The following is a 19,460-nucleotide window of genomic DNA, read 5'->3' on the forward strand; positions in this document are numbered from 1 at the left end:
ACATTTTAGAGCTGAAATACTTACAATTGACCTGTGTCATTTCCCAGAAAAAAGCTCCAAACTGTAATGCAGATAGTCCACTTGAAGATCTAAATTTTACAAAACTTCCGGTTGGCTGGTTTGACCGAAACGCAACTTCTCCTCGGTATTCCCGACGGAGAACCAAGAAACGTCTTCAAACGGGCCCCCCTGCCCCCCCCGTTCCCTAAAAAGTGGGAAGGGATACAGGAATTCTCTCCTGCTGCCGATCAAGAGTGGTTTGACTCCCGAACTCTCTGAGAGTGCTTTTTTAAGGCTCTCGGAGGTCCGGACACTGTCGCTGCCGGCTAAGGGGATTTTTATCGCCGCAGACGTCTCTCTGGCTAAGGTTTCGCTCTCCCCAACCCACTACCATCAAATGAATAAATAAAAGCAACGGAAGCCTCAACTTTTGAAATCCTCATGAGTACAAAGAACCTCCTTGCTGACCAACTATAATTTAAAGAACTTAATACATACTGAGCTGAGAACCTGACCCCCACCTAAGTATTGGACTAAACTAACTTTGGAATTGAGTAAAATAAACTAACAAAAATGCAGCAAGAAAGCTTTAAAAAACAGTACTGTGTGCTAGACTAAACAAAAGTACTGGAAACTGATGTACTAACCTCCAATGGAATGGCAGGAAATTAGGGAGAGAAGGAGGAAATCCCACCTTTTTGACATGGCGACTGAGAGGAAAAGAAACTAACTGCGACATTACATAGAGTTTAAATCCACTTGGCTGTGGACAGGGACTTCAGGCTACAAAGCGAGATCGATGGACCGGAAATTCTCCTCCTGGTGTAGCAGGTAAAATCATCTGACTGCTATGATCACAGAGAGGAGGAGATAGACAGTCCAAGGTCTTTACTTCCTGTCCTAGAAGCTGACCTAGAGTGACCTGATACTCTATGGTGTCTGAATTTTTAAAACTAAGTTTTAAGGGATAATTTGAAACTTAGCCTTAAATAAATAAAGCGAAATAGGTGGGGGGATATATGGCAACTGAAACAAAGAATTTCAACCAGATTGGAGCCGCATTTAAAAATATATATATTTTTATTTTATTTCTAATTTTTTTTAACTGCTAGCTTGTATGTCTGTACCAAGACAGCGTTCAGGATCTCTTCATAGCCCAGCAATAGCTAAGCCGACCACAGACATGGCTGCAGACAAACTGGATAAAAAAATGCAAGATCTTTTGACCAAACAGACGGAGACCTTTACTAAACTTATGGAAAAGCAGATGACACAGCAGACAGAGCTGCTGGCTGGAAAAATGAATAATGTTACTAAAGAAGTTCAAGAGATGAAGAAATAGGTGACTACACTTCAAATAGACATGAAGGCAACGGATACTTCCCTTAAGAAATTGACTGAAGAACAAAGGGAGGTCAAGAAAAAAGTAGAAATGCATGATAAACAACTGGACAGAATGCAGACACAGGAGGAATCCATGAGAGACCAATTAGCAATGATGGATATGAAGGTCAGAGAGTCTAACTTACGTATACGAAATTTACCTGAAGATTGTGGTGCCACCAGAGAATCACTCATAAAAGAACTAGCAGGGATGTTCCACTTAAATGAACAGGACTTGGACAATGCAGTGAACAGGATATACAGGATGCCCTTGCCTCCAAATTTAAAAAGCCAAAGCAAGAGATGTGCTGATTTCTTTTTATGATATCAGAATGAAAGACATGATGATGCAGCATCATTATACTGATCCTATAGTACTGGAAGGCAATCCTTTAATTCTGTTAAAGGACATACCAAGACACTTAATGACCAAACGGGCACTGTTCAAGGATTTTACATCAACTTTGAGAAAAAGTGGAATTAAATATAGATGGTTGTTACCTCAAGGATTAACTTTTACCTACAAGGAAGTGAAGTGTACTATACTAACCAAATAAGATGTTGGGAAGTTAATGAGAATATATAAAAAGGAACTATCTGGATACACATCGGAACAACATCATGATTCTAGTCAAGAGGAAGAAGAGGATTCTGCAAAAGGTGCTGTAGGTGGACTTTAAAATCTAAATTTAACACCATGGCCAAAGTTATCTCGCGGAATGTAAATGGACTTAATGAAAAAGTGAAAAGGGGACGGATTTTTAAATTTTTAGAACAACAAAGATTTTCTTTGATTTGTCTGCAAGAAACACATATTGCAAGAAAAGACAAGAAATACCTCCAAAGGAACTCTTTGGGACAAGTTTTCATTGCTTCAGCAAACACAAAAACTAAAGGATTGGCTATTTATGCACACCCCTCTTTATCACCTGAATTTGTATATAAAGATGAAGAAGGCAGAATTTTGATGATAAGAATTAAAGTGCTAGGCCAAAAAACGCTGGTGGTAGGGATCTATGCACCAAATGAAGGCAAGGCCAAATTTTATCAACAACTGCATGAGGTTTTACAACAACATGAGCAAGAACAAATACTACTCATGGGTGATTTTAATGGAGTTGTAGATTGTGTCAGAGATAAAAAATCAAAAGCCAAAGATGAAAAAGAGGGTGCTTTACCTAAAACCTTTTTTCAACTGGCAGAGGAATTTAAAATACAAGACATCTGGAGAACACTTAACACTACTGCAAAAGACTATACGTTTTATTCCGCAAGACATGACTCACACTCTCGGATTGACATGATATGGGCAAGTAAATCTATATTTACTCAACTTCGTAAGGTACATATCCTTCCCAAAACTTTTTCAGATCATAATTTGGTTTCTTTTGAGTGGAATAACAGGCAAGCTTTTCGATGGAGACTAAATGACAGACTATTAAGAAATGACAATATTAAAAAAGAACTACACAAGTTATTAAAGGATTATTTTGAAATCAACATGGATGGAGTAACAAACTTGAACATAGTTTGGGATGCCCTCAAGGCTGTTCTAAGGGGATTTATGATACAGAAAAACACTACCTGGAGGAAAAAGCAGCTACAACACACTAATGAAATACTCTGGGAATTGCAAAAATTAGAACAGCAACTTATTCAAGAACAAAAAGATACAGAAAGACTTGAAATTATCCAGAAAATAAAGATGGTGAAACACCAACTAAATCTAATAGTTATGGAGGAAATGAATAAAAATTTGAAATAAGCGAAGCAGAGATATTTTGAACAAGCAAATCGACCAGGAAAACTGCTAGCTAGCCAACTAAGGGACTCCAGACAAAAGCAAATAATAGATAAATTACAAACAACAAAAGGACCGGTTTTTACAACAACTGATATACAGAAAGAATTTGAATTATTTTATACTAAATTGTACCAAAAAGATTTGATCTCTGAGAAGAAAATGGAAAAAATTTTAAGCACTGTGAATGTCAACAGATTAACTTCCGAGCAACGAGATGATTGATGCAACAATCATGACAACAGAATTAGAAGAAGCTATAACTAAACAAAAGATTGATAAAACACCCGGCCCTGATGGTATCACAGCTTTGTTTTTTAAGTTGATCAAAGAAGATTTAAAGACTCCTTTTCTGAAGGTATGTAATTTAATATTGCAAACAGGTCAGGCACCAGAAACATGGTCACATGCGTTTATTTCACTTATACCAAAGGCTGGAAAGGACTTAGAAAGAGTGGCGAATTATAGGCCTATATCCTTACTGAATGTGGATTATAAAATATATGCCTCAATATTATCTAACCGGTTAAAGAAGATTATAACAACTTTGATCCATGAGGATCAAGCTGGTTTTGTACCTGGAAGACATATAAAAGACTATCTGAGGACTTTAATTGATGCAATAGAATACTATGAACAAAATATTCAACACAAAGTAGCTCTCATTTTTTTGGATGCGGAGAAAGCATTTGATATGGTTTCATGGGAGTTTATGAAAAAGGTTTTGGAAAATATGAACTTTGGAGATAAATTTCGAACAGGAATAGATGCTATTTACAAAGTGCAAAAAGCTAAAATATTGGTAAATGAATCTATATCAGCTGAGTGTGAGATACTAAAAGGAACACGGCAAGGTTGTCCACTTTCACCTTTACTATTTATTTTTACTTTGGAAACTCTTTGTAGTAAAATACGTGCCACGGATACAATTTGTGGTTAGAAAGTGAATAAACATGAATATAAATTAAGAGCATATGCAGATGACCTGATTCTTATTTTGGAAGACCCAAATCAATCTATCAAAGAATTGATGCTGTTATTGAATCAATATGGTGAAGTTTCAGGATTTAAGATAAATCAAGATAAGACTCAGATATTATTCAAGGATCTTTTCAAAGATGACCAGAAAGACTTTATAGGTATTTCCAAATGGGAGAAAACAAACAAGATACGATACTTGGGAGTCTGGATTACAAATAAAAATAAAGATTTATTGACCAACAACTACTCTAAACTTTGGGATGTAATCAAAAAAGATATGATATTGTGGTCAAATAAAAAGATTTCATTATTGGGTCGTATTGCTGTAATACAAATGAACATTTTACCAAGGCTGTTGTTTTTGTTTCAGAATTTACCAATTTTAATGCAAACAAAATATTTTGATACATGGAGGAAGGATTTGTTGAACTTTATTTGGCAAGGGAAAAAGCTAAGGATTGTGTATAAATACTTAGATGATACGAAAGAGAGAGGCGGTTTTGCTCTACCCAACTTAAAATTGTATGCGGAAGCTTCAGCTTTTGTATGGTTAAAAGAACGGATTTTGTTGAAAAATGTACATTTATTAGATCTGGAAGGCTTTGATAATAGATATGGGTGGCATGGTTATTTGTGGTATGATAAAACTAAACTTCATATGTCTTTTCAACATCATATTATTAGATTATCGTTGATAAAAATATGGTTGAGATATAAACATCTGTTAGAGACAAAGACACCGTTATGGATATCCTCACAAGAAATGTTGACTTTGCATTTTATGTGACCTTCACATTTTATAATTTATCAAGATCTTCTCAAATGGGAAGGGAACAAATGTGCCCTGAAGGACTTTGCAAATTTTAAAGATACTCTTACCTGGTTACAATACTATCAAATGCAATCTGTATATACCCAAGACATGAAAGTGGGATTCCTTAAAGAAAAATCAATTTTTCAACAGACATTGTTGGATAATGTTGACCATTTGATTTCAAGGATGTATAAACTCTTACTGTTGTTATATACAGAACAAGAAAGGATTAAGCCAACTATGATTACCTGGGCACAAATGATTGGTCATGTTATCCCTCTGAATTGTTGGGAACGACTTTGGTCAAAGGATATGAAAAAGATTCTTTCTCAGTCGATAAGGGAGAATATCTATAAAATGATTTACAGATGGTACTTGACACCGAAAAAACTTTCTAATATGTATAGCACAATGTCACCAAAGTGTTGGAAATGTCAGGACAATGGGTTCTTTTCACCATAGCTGGTGGCTTTGTGACAAAGCTAAAAATTTCTGGGATATGATATACAATGAGTTAAGATTAATTTTACAACAAAATATCCCTAAAACTCCAGAGATTATGTTGTTAAGTATTATACCAGACTATATTATAACACAACGAACTTTTATATTGTATGCCACCACTGCTGCAAGAATGGTCTATGCAGCTAAATGGAAAATGACTGAGACACCGGACAAAATGGATTGGATACATAAGTTGTTTGAGCTAGCAGAAATGGTGAAATTGACTGCTTTAATAAATCAAAAAGACAATGATGAATTTGTTAAGGAGTGGGAGGTATGGATTGTATACTGTAAAAATGAACTCAATATCCAAAATGTTAAAGGTTATGACTTAGACTAATTCTAACTTGCTACAATCTTTTTTCCAATAATTAATGAATGTTAAATATAGAATTAGGACATAAATGCAAAGAGGACTACGAAGATGAATTAGAGATAGATAAAGGAAGAGGGGAAGTCACAGTAGTAGTATAAGAAGAGAATGTTAGATATATTGCAGATTAAATTAGATTTAGAAAATATTAATGAAAAATGTTAAATGATTGTATTGATACTTGAAAAAACAATAAAAAAACTTAAAAAAAGAAGATCTAAATTTTACTGTCCCTCCTGCTAAAAAACTTTTAATTTCTTTCCTCCATATGCGGGATGTCAGTGCATTATGGGAGTAAACCAAGCTGATGGCTCATGTGCCTGATATACTTTCCCTCTTGGTTCATGGTATTAGTGGTGACTGCTGCTTGGACTTATAAGAAGCGAGAACTAGCCTAACTCTAAGCACTGTTAGATATAACTCTAAGGAAAGAAGAACATACCCACAATTAAAAGGTTGTACATATTAATTTTTTGGCAAAGATAATTTTCTCCAGATGAGTCTTGTAGTACATTCTCCCCCATAAACAGCATTCTACTCATGTCAACCCCTTCTTGGACACACATCTATTCTTAATGTGGTGAGGGAGTTTGGGTGTGTCAGCAAAGCTGAGAGCAATACCATATGGAGTTTAGACCCTGTTAAGAGGCTAGCAGAGCCACTCAAGGCAGAATGGTCACAGCTAAGACACTGGATTAAGATGCATCCACCCCCTTCGGGAATCAAAGACCATACCAGCAGAAGAGAAGGGGCAATTCCAGTGGTAATGGGGGAAGAGGAATCTTTGAAGAGTAGCTACTGGGCAGCAACAGTAGTGGAAGGTGATACAGGCAGAGGATCTACCATAGACAATGGCAGTGCCACTTTAGCTAACCTAGGGCTGTTGATTCGGTTCGGCCCGAACTGAAAATCAGCCGAATTTCCCCTGATTCAGTAGTTTTTAGTTCGGGAGGAACTGAACTCAAAACTGGCGGGCAACCGGGGGGGGGGGGGGCGAATTCAGCGAGTTCAGGAGTTCGCGAATAAATCCGGCAAATTCGGGGCCGTCAGTAAGCAGCATAACCGTCAGTAAGCAGCATTCTCCTCCCCCGGCCAATCGGTGGCCAAGCTGGGTCTTCTTCTGGCCAATCAGTCAGGATTGAGTACTGGAGGAATCAGTTGATGTGTGGCCCGGCCAGGGAGAGAGAGAGAGAGAGCAAAATCCTCGTGTGTGTGTGTGGGGTGCTTGTGCACATTTGCTCCTTTCTGTTGCTGCAGTGGGCTTATTTTTTGGGGTACAGACACAAAACTTTCAGTGGAGCTTCAGATGAAGCTTCTTAAGATACCGCCCAAGTTTTGTAAACATTGGGTCAGGGGGTCCCGAGATATGGGCTCCCCCCTTTTTCTTTCCATGGCTGCAGGGGGTGCATTTTTTGGGGTACAGACCCCAAACTTTCAGTGGAGCTTCAGATGAAGCTTCTTAAGAGACCCCCCCAAGCTTTGTAAACATTGGGTCAGGGGGTCTTGAGATATGGGCTCTCCCCCTTTTCCTTCCCCCCTTTTTCCATTTATGTGGCTGCAGGGGGCACTTTTTTGGGGATATAGCCCCCTAACTTTCAGCATAACTTCAGACAAGTATTCTTAAGATACCACCCAAGTTTTGTAAAGATGGATTCAGTGGGGGCAGAAATATCCGCCTCCCCCCTTTTCTCTTTCCATGGCTGCAGGGGGCGCATTTTTGGGGGTGCAGATCCCAAACTTTGAGCGGAGTTTCAGACCAGTGTTCTTAAGAGACCACCCAAGTTTTGTGAACATTGGGTCAGGGGGTCCCGAGATATGGGCTTTCCCCTTTCCCCTTTCCCCTTTTCCCTATTGGGATGAATGGATTAGCCGATCCTGTGTGCATCTTCTCCAGAACAAAACGTCCCGTGCCTAATTGGAATCATCTTGGATTACAAGTCCTCCCCAGCCCCTCCTGATGGAACAGAAGACAGCCACAGTAAGACCCCTTTGGGGGCTTTAATCTATAATTTTTCTCCTGTGTATGTGTGTGTGTGGGGGGGAAAGCAGAGTCTGTGTGTGTGTGGGGAGGGAGCAGTTTCTGTGGGTGGGGGGGAAGCCAAAGGGGGCTTTTGTCAGTTCTGCCTGGGGTGTGTGTTCCCCCTCGAGTCTCTTGCTCCCTGGTTTGAGGGGGGAGGTTTCAGTTGTGTGTCTTCTGGTTTTCCCTGTTGCAAAGGTGTTGTTTTATAAGGTTGTGTTGCTTTGCAAACTGTTGTCGGGGCTGGGAGCTTTGTGCGTGGGCGGCAAGCTCTGCTGAGAGATGCACATTAAGGGTGGGGGGGACCCCTTTCAGGGCCCATATCTCAGCCCCCCCTGACCCAATCTTTACAAAACTTGGGGAGTCTTTCAATAAACGTCCTTTGAAGCTCTGCTGAAAGTTTGGGACCTCTAACCCCAAAAATGCCCCCCAGAGCCGCGGAAAGGAGTGATTGTGTTTTTAATGGCTTTATTCGGCCGAATTTTTTTCCCGAACTTTGAATTCCCGCCGAATTGAACGGATCCGAAGTGGGGGAGTTCGGACTTCGGCATATCCCGAATCTAAACGGGCCGAATTCGGCCAAATCCGAACTATACCGCATTTTTTAAAATTCAACAGCCCTAAGCTAACCCTGGTTAGTACTGCGCAGAAGATGGCAATGGTAAACCACTTCATCTTGTACCGTGAAAACCTTATGATGAGCCAATGCAAAATGAAAAAAAGATGTAGTACTGAAAGACAGGCCCCCCAGGTTGGATAGCACTCAGTCAGGTACCGGGGAAGAACAGAAGACAAATATGAGTAGTGCTATTCTTAATGATACTTTCTATCATACATGGTGGACATGCAAGAAGCTAAATAAGTTTTGGAGAGATGTACACTCTGAAATCCAAAAAAATACTAAAGATGAAATTTGCACAGGACCCAAAAATGATGTTGTTGAGAATTTGACCATCCAGCATTCCAAAATTTTTGGAAGAGCTGGTGAGATATATAACAGCAGCAAGAGTTGTCGTAGCAGCAAAGTAGAAATCAGAAGAAAGCCCACACATTGAAGATTGGAAAGATAAATTAGCAGAGTATGCAGTTATGGCTAAGCTGACCAACCAAGTAAATAAATAAAAATCTAAGGAAGAATTTTTAAAAAATGGGAACTGTATTTCTTATATGCTTAGAAAGCTGTGTATAGATAAAAATGTTTAATTATAAGATGGTGAGATATAAAATTTTGTTATTAGGCATAGACATTCTAGTAATATAAACTGAAGTAATATAAACTGAAATATTTGTATTTGTTTTATAGTATATAATGGCTATATACAGCTAAATAGGGTATTGAATTAAGGCAGGGATAAAACTTATCTATCTATGCTAAACATGCCAAATAAACATAAAAATACAAATTACAACAGCGCAACAATGAATCCAAACAATATCACAGCTCAGACCAAACATGTTTCAGCTGTGAAGCCTTCTTCAGTGGTCCGAATAATACAATTCTGAATACACCTATGCCATTGTGAAAGTACATAAATGTATGAGAAAACTGCAATCCTTAGACTGAGTAAGATGACATTCTGAAATATAAATGAAAATGTGAATAAGAAATCTTATACTAGTGTCCAGAAAATTTTTAAACATGTAAACACTTACTGTAAAGTGTAAAGCCTAAAATTTGTTTATATTTATTCCATCTCTGGAATAGTTCATCAAACATCAAACCCTTGAAGTCCTCCCCAGTTGTTTAATGGCAATTGCTTCTCAGTGGAGAGACATGACTGGTTTGTTAAACAAAGGAATTCTGCAATAAATGGGTTGTTTACCAAAGATGATATATATACATAGTCATGTGCACAGCATCCAGAGCTTCACTAGTAAATCACCAACTATTGAAAATTTGGGCTCAGCGGACTCTATATTAGATGGTCAGCAGGGAGGCACCTACTTCAGCTTTTTATGGGGAATCTGTTATATTGCTCTCCTTACACCAGGGCAACATCTGTCCTTAGAGCTGCAAGTGGTAGCTTACCCATGCAATATCACCGCTCAGGTTTTTGATACAATTATAGCATATTTTTATTAATATACATTAATTATGTATTTTATGAATGTCTGTTTTAGGTTTTTTTAAACAAAAATAAAATCCCCTTAATAAACCATCTGGAGCTGCAAGTGCAAGAGTTTAATTAAACCCCTAGTGAGCTACATTACATAGTTTACATTTCACATATTGCTGGCCTACTCTTTATTAACTCTTAATATGGAGTGTTCATTTGACTTTGAATTGATACATGTTCTGTAAACCCAGTTCCATTATGTAGATGTGATAGATATTCGTTGTTATAAAAGATGTGGCCCTTTTTCTGGAATATCACATTTGTGTAGAAAATTATCTTTCTTCAAAGCACTTCACTTTAGAAAGGCAAACTTAAATTTTCTTTGGTTTAGTAATTAAGGCAACTATCTAGTCCTACATTACATCCTCTTTTCACGAGCATTGTTTCATACATGGGAGTCCCCTAGAATCTTATCATGAAAGTTGTGTGACTCCTATAGTACACATAGCAGAGTGACTGGATCAGTCCCTCAAAATTTGTTGGCTAGTTTTCACTCAATTCTGGCAAAATTTTGTTTCAGTGATGCTGATATTTTCTCTGTCCCAATTCATGGCATTAAATGGCTATCAATACTGAGATGGTTCCTTCAAAGCAGATCATTCAGGGCTCAACTTGATGATTTTTCAAAGCTGGATCTGAGTTCCTTGATCTGATTCTAATACCATCAGCTACATCCCACAGTGCTGGGAATTGGGCAGGGCCCCCAATCTGGATTGCAACTGTATTGTGGGGGAATAATTTGCTCCATTGGGGACACAATTGGGGCTGTGCATACATGGGAATTGAGTTTTTGGCAGCGTGAGATGTGGCTATGAGAGTCAGATCCCCAGACAAGACTCAAAAAATCATCTTGTCTACTTTGGCCCTCAAAGTGGATGGAATGATCATCAGATACATTTATATCCCCAAATCAGTACTATGTTTTATTCCTACTTTCTTTCAAGTATAATCTTGAATATTCTTCTAAATAAACAGATGTGATTAGCTTTATATACACACTGCTTTTATGTAAACTACTGGAATGCCCAGTGTTTAAAAAACAACAAAAATTTCATTCAATATCTTCACTGAACAATGAATTTAAAGTAGATACATAGGCAATCAGAGGTTCAAAACATGACTAATTTCACTAAAATAGTGTTCGTGACTTTGTTATACAGCTATGTAAAGCAAAGAAAATTATTATCATCAATTATAAGAACATCATTTGACAAGGCTGCAATTAATCTACTATTTTTTACATATCCATTGTTCCATGATGCCAATGAAAATGCTGGGCATTAATTGACTCATTACCAGTTAGTGACAGATGGTTCAGACTGTAAAGTGGTTGTTTATCTTCTGCAAAATAAACTATTTTGTTGCCAGAATGTTTTGGTGTTTCAGAAAAAAAATGATAAGGTATTCAGGAGGCCTTCTGTATATATCTTCAATCAGGGGATGTTTCACATATCCTTCTCTATATATGTTCATATACTTGAAAGTCACACTGGTTTCTAAATGTCCAGAAAAACAAATCTCTATCGGAGAATAGATAGGTCACCTCTATCTGCTTTCTGAGTCTCTCTTGAGGCTTGGAGTCCATGTGGTGGACTCTTCATTATTGTTTTGTAATTATGCAGGTTCAGTTATCATGCAGAATTTTGAATTGTGTCATGAAGCCATCTGTGTAGACTAGTTTCCGTCACTGGAATATCAGCACAGGAACAATCCACTAGGAAGTTCTATTACATATGAAACAGATCTAGTCTCAAACTAGAAACCTTCCAATCCCTGATGTGGGAAAACAACTTTCTAAGGGCAGAAAAATAGGCTATGTTCTCTCACCTAGATTCTCAAGTCTGGCTCTATGTACAGATTCCCATCAGCCCTAGTGAGCTTGCACTAATTGTCTCTGAGACCTTCTGGGCCACTGTGAAATAGGTAGCTATATCCTATCCATGTTTCTGCTTTCTTATTATGGAATCCTCCTGCCTGCATGACCCAACCCTGCTGGCTTTCCTTTCTCAAGAGCATCTACTTACCTGCCTTCTCCGGAGACTCCCTCTGTCCTGCACCCTGATCTTATCTTCTGAGCAGAATCTCCAGTATTGGCCTGCTTGATCTTGTGACTGGTCTTGCCCTTACATCCTGGCCTTTAATTTCTGATGTCTTATTTGGTGACACTTGTCTACCATCTCTTGCCACTGATCACACTGGGACTCCCTACAGTCCTTGTCTAACACCTAATCCTCAGAAGACTGCCCACAGCAATGCTGCAGACTCCAATGAAAGGTACAGAATATAATTACAACTACCATTCATATCACTGGGAATTATGTAAGAGATATTTCTGGCTGATTCAATTCCTGGTCCTTTTGTTCAAGGAAACCCCCACCCCCCTGAAAATCTACATAGAAATCAACTAAATGCTTACAGACTACAGAGAATATTTACTTCCCAGTATCTCATCTAGAGATGCTCAAAAACCTGCCAGTTCATCTCATATATGGTTTGCCAGTGGCAATCAGGCAGCCAATTAATAATGGGAAAGATCATGTGGGAGTCGGCTTCCGATCTCCTGCTGGGGAAATGGCAGCTGACTTGCAGATCATTGCGTGGAATAGCTCTAAGTCAGGTTCTTCTGATTTTCAAACCTGGAAACTTTGTTGCATCACAAACTTGCTAATATGTAGCAAACTTGGTTGTGGGGTGGTAGTGATCAGAAGCCCAGCTTATTTCCATTCTCTCCTCCCCACCCCAAGCTGTTGGCCTAGGCTACAGAGAAAAGACAAGACGTAATCTCTGTCTCACCTCGTTTACAATACAGAACAATTGCTTCTCCCTCTTGCTTCTGCTACTTACCTTGGAGAGAAGGGAAGATAAATAATCTCTTTCTCTTCTCCCTTTAGAAACGGGGAGGTCAGAAACATTGCTTCCCCTGCCCAGCTTGGAGAGGAGGGAAGAGAAGTGATGTGTTTATCTTCCCCTTTTGCAATGGGGAGACAGTAAGCTGACTGATTTGGATCTCCAACTTCATTGTGTACTGATTTTTCTGAGATGGTGGTAGATCGGAATCGAATTCCCATCTGATCCCCTATCAGCTGTAAGTCAGCTTCTGATTCCCTCCTGGAGCTTTCTTGTGTCCTAGGCCCAACAAGGCTAGGATACAGGGATGTGCTGGGAGATCAGAATTTATTTGCTCCCCAATCAGCTGTGAGTCAGCTTCTGATCAATAGGCAGCTGCAAACTTGCCTGGCAGCTGTTCAAGTTAGTTGATGCAAGCTGAACATATTCTTCATCAGCTCGTGGTCTGATTACGAGTAATGAACAGGATATGTTTGCCAACTACTTTACTGCAAAATTTGTGGTATCCCTAGTCTCTTCCAATGTGTTAATGTAAAGTAGCCAGCTTACATATTTGATCGAGAGGCCCAACATTCCCCTGTACCTATGGATTGCAGGAAAAGTGAGGGTCAAACTGTTTGTTAGGTGAAGCATTTTTACATCAAGAAACCTGTGATAAGTTGCCAAGGAGCTCCAGGGTTCCCCACTATACACTTTAGAAACTGGTGCTCAGACTGTGTATTTTCCTTGGCTATTTTTTCCAGTTCTAAACTCATCCCTACTGCCAGGTGATGATAAAAGCTGAACAACTCAAATGTCCTCCCCCATTTTTTTGCGTATACTAAAGATAAACATTAAATAAGTTTGCAGTCCGATCATGTGATGCAATCTCCAGTCTGTTTTTACTGTGCCATCATCATAATCATTACATTGTTACCTTTTGTGGGAGATTTGGTTGTTTCGCTACTAGGAAGCAGCAGAACCCTGCCTCGCAGGATTTGCAGATTTCACCACTTGTAGTGATCCTGGGAAATCATCCCCCGCAAATGGAAAGGGTCTACTGTACTTGATGTTCATGTTTTTCTAAAATGTTGAATTGCAAGCCAGTAGTGAGGCTACAAACAAAAACAACCCACCCATACCAGCCTTATTTTGTTGCTCTATTCAGAGCTCTAAATCCACTGACATACCTCCCCAGAGAAAGCCTGTCCATTCAGTAGGTGTTCTGACCCTTGGCTGTCTTCACTTCCAAAGTGTAATCGGATCTCCTCCAAGCGGTGACTGTATGTCATGGGCCCTCCAGAGATGTTGACCAAATGTTCTTTGTCAAGTCGTAGAGACACGTGCCTCCCTGTATTATACATTGTTCCACTGACCTAAACAAAGCAAAATAAATAATATGAAAATAGGAAGCCCTGGTTCATTTCAGGTTTCAATATTGTTTCAAATATTGTCTGGCTGATCTAGAAGAAATTAAAAAGAAAAGAAAAGCTGCAAGTTAATTCATAAACCCTTAAGGGCTTCATTTTTGTGCTTTGATCATTTTGCTGTACATTGAGTTATTTCAATAAGTACACATATTTCATGTATATATAAGCCAGCTGTGTATGGGAAAATGCAATAAATGTGATTAGTTTGTCTCTAAATAAGTAGGAATTTGAAAGTATTCCTTCTACAAGACTTGAATAATAGTGTCATTACAGAATTTCAGGCACATAAAAGGAGAATATTTCAACTAAAGGATAAATTATTTGCATTATACTTAAACATAGCAGAAACTCAACTCATTTGTTCTCACTGAAAAAATTATGAAAACAATTGGCTGAAAGCAGAACAGATCATCTTTGAAATTGAAGGAATCCCAACATATATGATTACCTTCTGTCTTAGCACATGTTAGGGTAAAAATATTGTTCATCAGTTTTTTGACACAAGTAGTCTGCACTTGGCTCCAAGGCACACTAAGCATATAACTGAAAGACCTCTGCTAGCTGACACAGTTCTAGTCCTGGATGGTAAATCCTCTGTTCAGGGCAAATAGGCTGGTTTTCTGATTTTGTCTGCAATATTTTTCTTTGGCTCACACATTGGCTTTTACTGTGAGCACTGAAAAATTGTAATGGCTGAGTAGATGTTGGAACATCCATGCTTTACAAGTATGTAGCCAACATCAGCAAGGCAATGAAGAAACCTTTTGGTGAAAAATGATCCAGCTGCCTATGTTGAGCTTTTGTTTTCAATACATTGAGGGTGAAGGGCTTTATGCAACAACCAACAATGTTTACAATTAGGTTCAATGCACAAGGACAAAGCACCCAGACGACTTCCAGCCCAAGTCTGAAATCATGACCAAAAGTACAATTATGTTACTATTGAAACCTAATGCTCCCAGGCTGAATCCACACATAATTACACTACAGTAATCCTTTGCAACAGGATTTGTCTTATTCACATAGGAAAGTCAAGTTGCGCACAACTGCTGTAACATAGTGATAGCACAATGTACAACAAGGTGGAAAGCAGACTCTTGTCTTCCGTAGTTCCCATCTATCATTTCAGGGAGGATTGGGAATGAGACTTGAGGAGCTGTGGCTTAATAGATACATCACGAGCTTTGCATGCAGCAGGCTCCAGGTTCAATCCCAGAGTCCTCCAGTTATAAAGCATCTCAGTAACAGTTGTTCCTCTTCCTTAGAGAGCTGGCACCAGTCAAAGCTAACAGCACTGTCAGAGATCCTGACTCAACATAAGGCAGGTTCATAGTTTCCCATGGCCTTCCATCTAGATTATGTACAGGCACATTTGTGCTTCAGCTCAAAGTAATACTGAATCATGTTTCTCAACAAAAAAATCACAGGGCTGAATACATTTAAATTATCTTAATTTGTATTAATCAGAGGGAAGTCTAGCAATGGTATGCTTTGTTGAGCTTTAATTTAAAAGAAAAAGCCTTCAGAATTATGTTATATCCTATAATACATCAGCACTCTAATAATTAACTTTGCTGCAGCATAATTTTATCTGTAACACTAATTACTGTGTTTAAAAGGTCCCTTTTGTTGCTCAGTTTCTTGCAAGAAAAGTTACATGGTAGAGATTGTGTGACAGAAATATGGGTGACCATAAATCATTTCTCCTTCATTTCTCTACCTCTTTTTAAATTTCCAATCAGAATGAGAAATGTGTCAATTTGTCATATAATGTCACTTATTAACAACAAGGGTAAAAACTTCCAACAAGTTAAGGAGCTTTGCATTTTCCCTCTGGTTTATTGCCTTGACATTAGTAAAAAAACTGAGTCATTACTGACCCACGGGGTGACATCATATCACAGCTTTCAGTAGTCAGACTTTGTTTACGGGGCAATTGCCATTGCCTTCCCCAGTCATCTACCCTTGACCCCCAGCAAACTGGGTACTCATTTTACTGACCTTGAAAGGATAGAAGGCTCAATCAACCTTGAGCCAGATATCTGAAACCGACTTCCATCGAAGTCTAGTCTGGGCCATCCAGGTCAGGGCATTGGACATTGTAGGCGTGACAAATAAATATCAGCTTTCAAGGGGTATGTGTGGTGTGCTTTACTGAACCCTAAACTATGGCATTTATTTATTTATTTATTATATTTGTAGTATGCTCTCCCCAGCAAGCCGCATCAGGGCTTGCTGAGGAGGCATGAGCAACTGCTGGTAAAGTCCTTCTGCTGTTTTGAAAATGGTACCTTTCACTGAACGTTCCATGTGTTTCTGCGAGTGATTTCAAAACAGATATAAAATTCGTTCTCTGACTCTGCTTGATGCAAATCTGTACTACCATGGCTTTCTGTTCTGATGTACGTATGACCCAAATGGCCTCTTAACAATGGCCTCTCTATGGAATAAAAAGGAACGTCAACCACATTTCCCAGGAAGGCAAGTGTTTGTGTTTTGTTTTAATGAGGAATTCACAAAATTGCTGATTTGATTTGTAGTAGCAGTAAGACGATGTAACGGATTGTGTGCCCTTTGGAGACTACAAGGTTATTGCCAGGATTGTGTTCCTGACCTTTCCTGGGCTTTGTTTTTATCATGACTCAGCTCCACCTATTATTTGCCAATCAGATGCTGCTTACCTACTACTTAAGAAATCCTGGTAAGCTCTTTGCTTTTTCAGCAGTTTGGAAGCTGGATTAAGTTTCCAGGCTGGTCTCTGTTTATCTAGCTCTCCATTTCCCCCTGACCTCCACTTAAGGTAATCTGCCCTGATAAGATACAAGTGTCTTTGGCTGGCTGTTGGTCTTGGCTTGCTTAGCCTTGGATATCATTCTGCATGGATATCATTTCTTAGGACGGCAGTCAACCCACTTTGAATGGATTGCTATCATTTTGATTGATTATTGTTTCAAACTGGCCTCTCTTTATAACACCTCCCTGAGCTTGGCACTCTGTTGCTTGTAACTTTAACAATGCATCTGTTACGGCAGTATGCTTCATGAATCCTGTGATGATGGTCATAAGGGTTATGCTGAAATAAATTTTGTTAGTCCTTTAAACTGCCACTGGACTTTAGATTAATCCTGGAGAGCCAGGGTGGTGTAGTGGTTAAGAGTGGTGTACTTTACTCTGGTGAACTGGATTTGTTTCCCCATTCCTACACATGAAGCCTGCTGGGTGACCTTGGGCTAGTAACAGTTCTCTCCAAACCCTCTCAGCCCCACCTACCTCACAAGGTGTCTGTTGTGGGGAGGGGAAGGGAAGGTGATTGTAAGCCAGTTTGAGACTCCTTAAGATAGAGAAAATTGAGGTATAAAACCAACTCTTCTTCTCTTCCAATTTATCTAGGTTTGCTTTGTGCTTTGTACCTAGAACTAGTCAGGCTTGTGATTCTGGGGCCTAGTCCAGCCAGCAATCATTTGACTGATTGGGTCAGATGACTAATCTTTACTGGGTCAGATGAAAAGCACTTATACTACAATTAGCCCATTCCTGAACGGAGAGTAGATCTGTGGTGGTTGGGAGTGGCGCAGCCACGCTGCCTCCACAGAGGCTTCCTGGCCACTGAAAATACATTTAAAATGTTTCAAAATCAATTAAAAGAAAACATCCTCATTGAAAACAGACTGCGCCAACAAAAAAGGTGGTGCAGCAATGCTACAGTACGAGGGGGCATTCCCGGGGCAAAAAGGGTTAGAAAGCTGCCTAAAGGTAGTTCCACCTCCCCCAACACTGGCACGAGGTTTCCCTTCTGAGAATTCCCTACTGTCGTGGCTGCATTGGCAGTGGGGACTGGTGCAGCTCCCCGGCGCCAGTGTTTTTGCCCCCAGGACAGCATAAGTACCCGTTATCCCAAAATAAATGGGTACTTATGCCGGCGCGGGGTCACACCAGCTCCTAAGGAGCTTTGCCCCCTTCAGGATTGTAGCCATAATGGCTTGGATTGAGACTAGACTTTTCTGTGGGCAAAAGGATTTCCAGCTACACAGTGTGATTTTTCTGCCTCCCCCTTTTACAGCAGCCCAAAAGGCTCTCCTCTCCCCCAGGAACAGGATTGGGGGCATTGTCGAAGGCTTTCACGGTCAGAGTTCATTGGTTCTTGTAGGTTATCCGGGCTGTGTAACCGTGGTCTTGGAATTTTCTTTCCTGACGTTTCGCCAGCAACTGTGGCAGGCATCTTCAGAGTAGTAACACTGAAGGACAGTGTCTCTCAGTGTCAAGGGTGTAGGAAGAGTAATATATTGTCAGAAAGGGGTTGGGTTTGAGCTGAGTATTGTCCTGCAAAAGTAATGTGCTAATCATTGTCCTGTAAGTATCAAGATAATGTGCTAATGATGGTATGGTATGTTAATATGGAACCATTGTATCCTGAAGTGATCTGTTAATGTGTGTAATCCAAAGCTAATCTGCATGGCTATTGTTGAATGTTGTCTTTGTTAGTCTGGAGGTTTTTTAGAACAGGAAGCCAAGCCTTATTCATTCTTAAACTCTCCTCTTTTCTGTTAAAGTTGTGCTGATGTTTATGAATTTCAATGGCTTCTCTGTGCAATCTGGCAAAATAGTTGGTAGAGTATATCGTATACCTTGCAGCTGTGGAGAAGTTTACATCGGGACCACAAAACGCAGCATACAAACAAGGATAAAAGAACATGAAAGATACTGCAGACTTGGCCAACCTGAGAAATCAGCAGTGGCTGAACATGGACTGACACAAACAGGGCACAGGGTCTTATTCCAAGACACTGAAAGACTGGACAATTCTACCAAAACTGGACAATTCTGGTGGGTCTCCTTGTGATTCTAAATAGTTGTCAGGAGCAAGCCAGGGGGATGGTATGCGGTAGTGCGATTGTGCTGCTCCCAGGTGCTTTTGTGCTGTTCTGTTCAAGGCCTATCTGTGCCCCGTGTTTAGTCTTCATAAATTCCCATACTGTGGGAATTGCCAAGTGCTCCTTCCTGCCTCTGGGAGGGGGGTTGTCTAGGTTACCAGATATCTCCTGTTGCTTTTCCATATATGCTCTGCACCTTGCCTTTGCCCCTTACTAGTGTCCTTTTGAATATGGCTTCTGAAACCTGTTGATTCTAACCAAATAAAACTGCTTTCGTGGACTTGCCGTCTGCTGGAATCTGTTTATGGTTTTGCCGCAGGGCTGGAGCTTACAATAGTCTTGT

At 39.7% G+C, this 19,460-nt stretch overlaps 1 protein-coding gene across 1 annotated transcript in view; it reads right to left on the reverse strand.

The window, feature by feature from the left end:
* The window catches only part of CA10 (carbonic anhydrase 10), a 677,770-nt gene that overhangs the window by 113,287 nt on the left and 545,023 nt on the right, over window positions 1-19,460 (reverse strand). Inside the window, exon 4 of the mRNA XM_056861664.1 lies at window positions 14,007-14,192. Coding sequence (XP_056717642.1) covers window positions 14,007-14,192 — 186 coding nt within the window. The remainder of the gene's footprint in view (window positions 1-14,006; window positions 14,193-19,460) is intronic.

This window comes from Euleptes europaea, chromosome 1, assembly GCF_029931775.1.
Source record: "Euleptes europaea isolate rEulEur1 chromosome 1, rEulEur1.hap1, whole genome shotgun sequence".
Lineage (NCBI taxonomy): Eukaryota > Metazoa > Chordata > Lepidosauria > Squamata > Sphaerodactylidae > Euleptes > Euleptes europaea.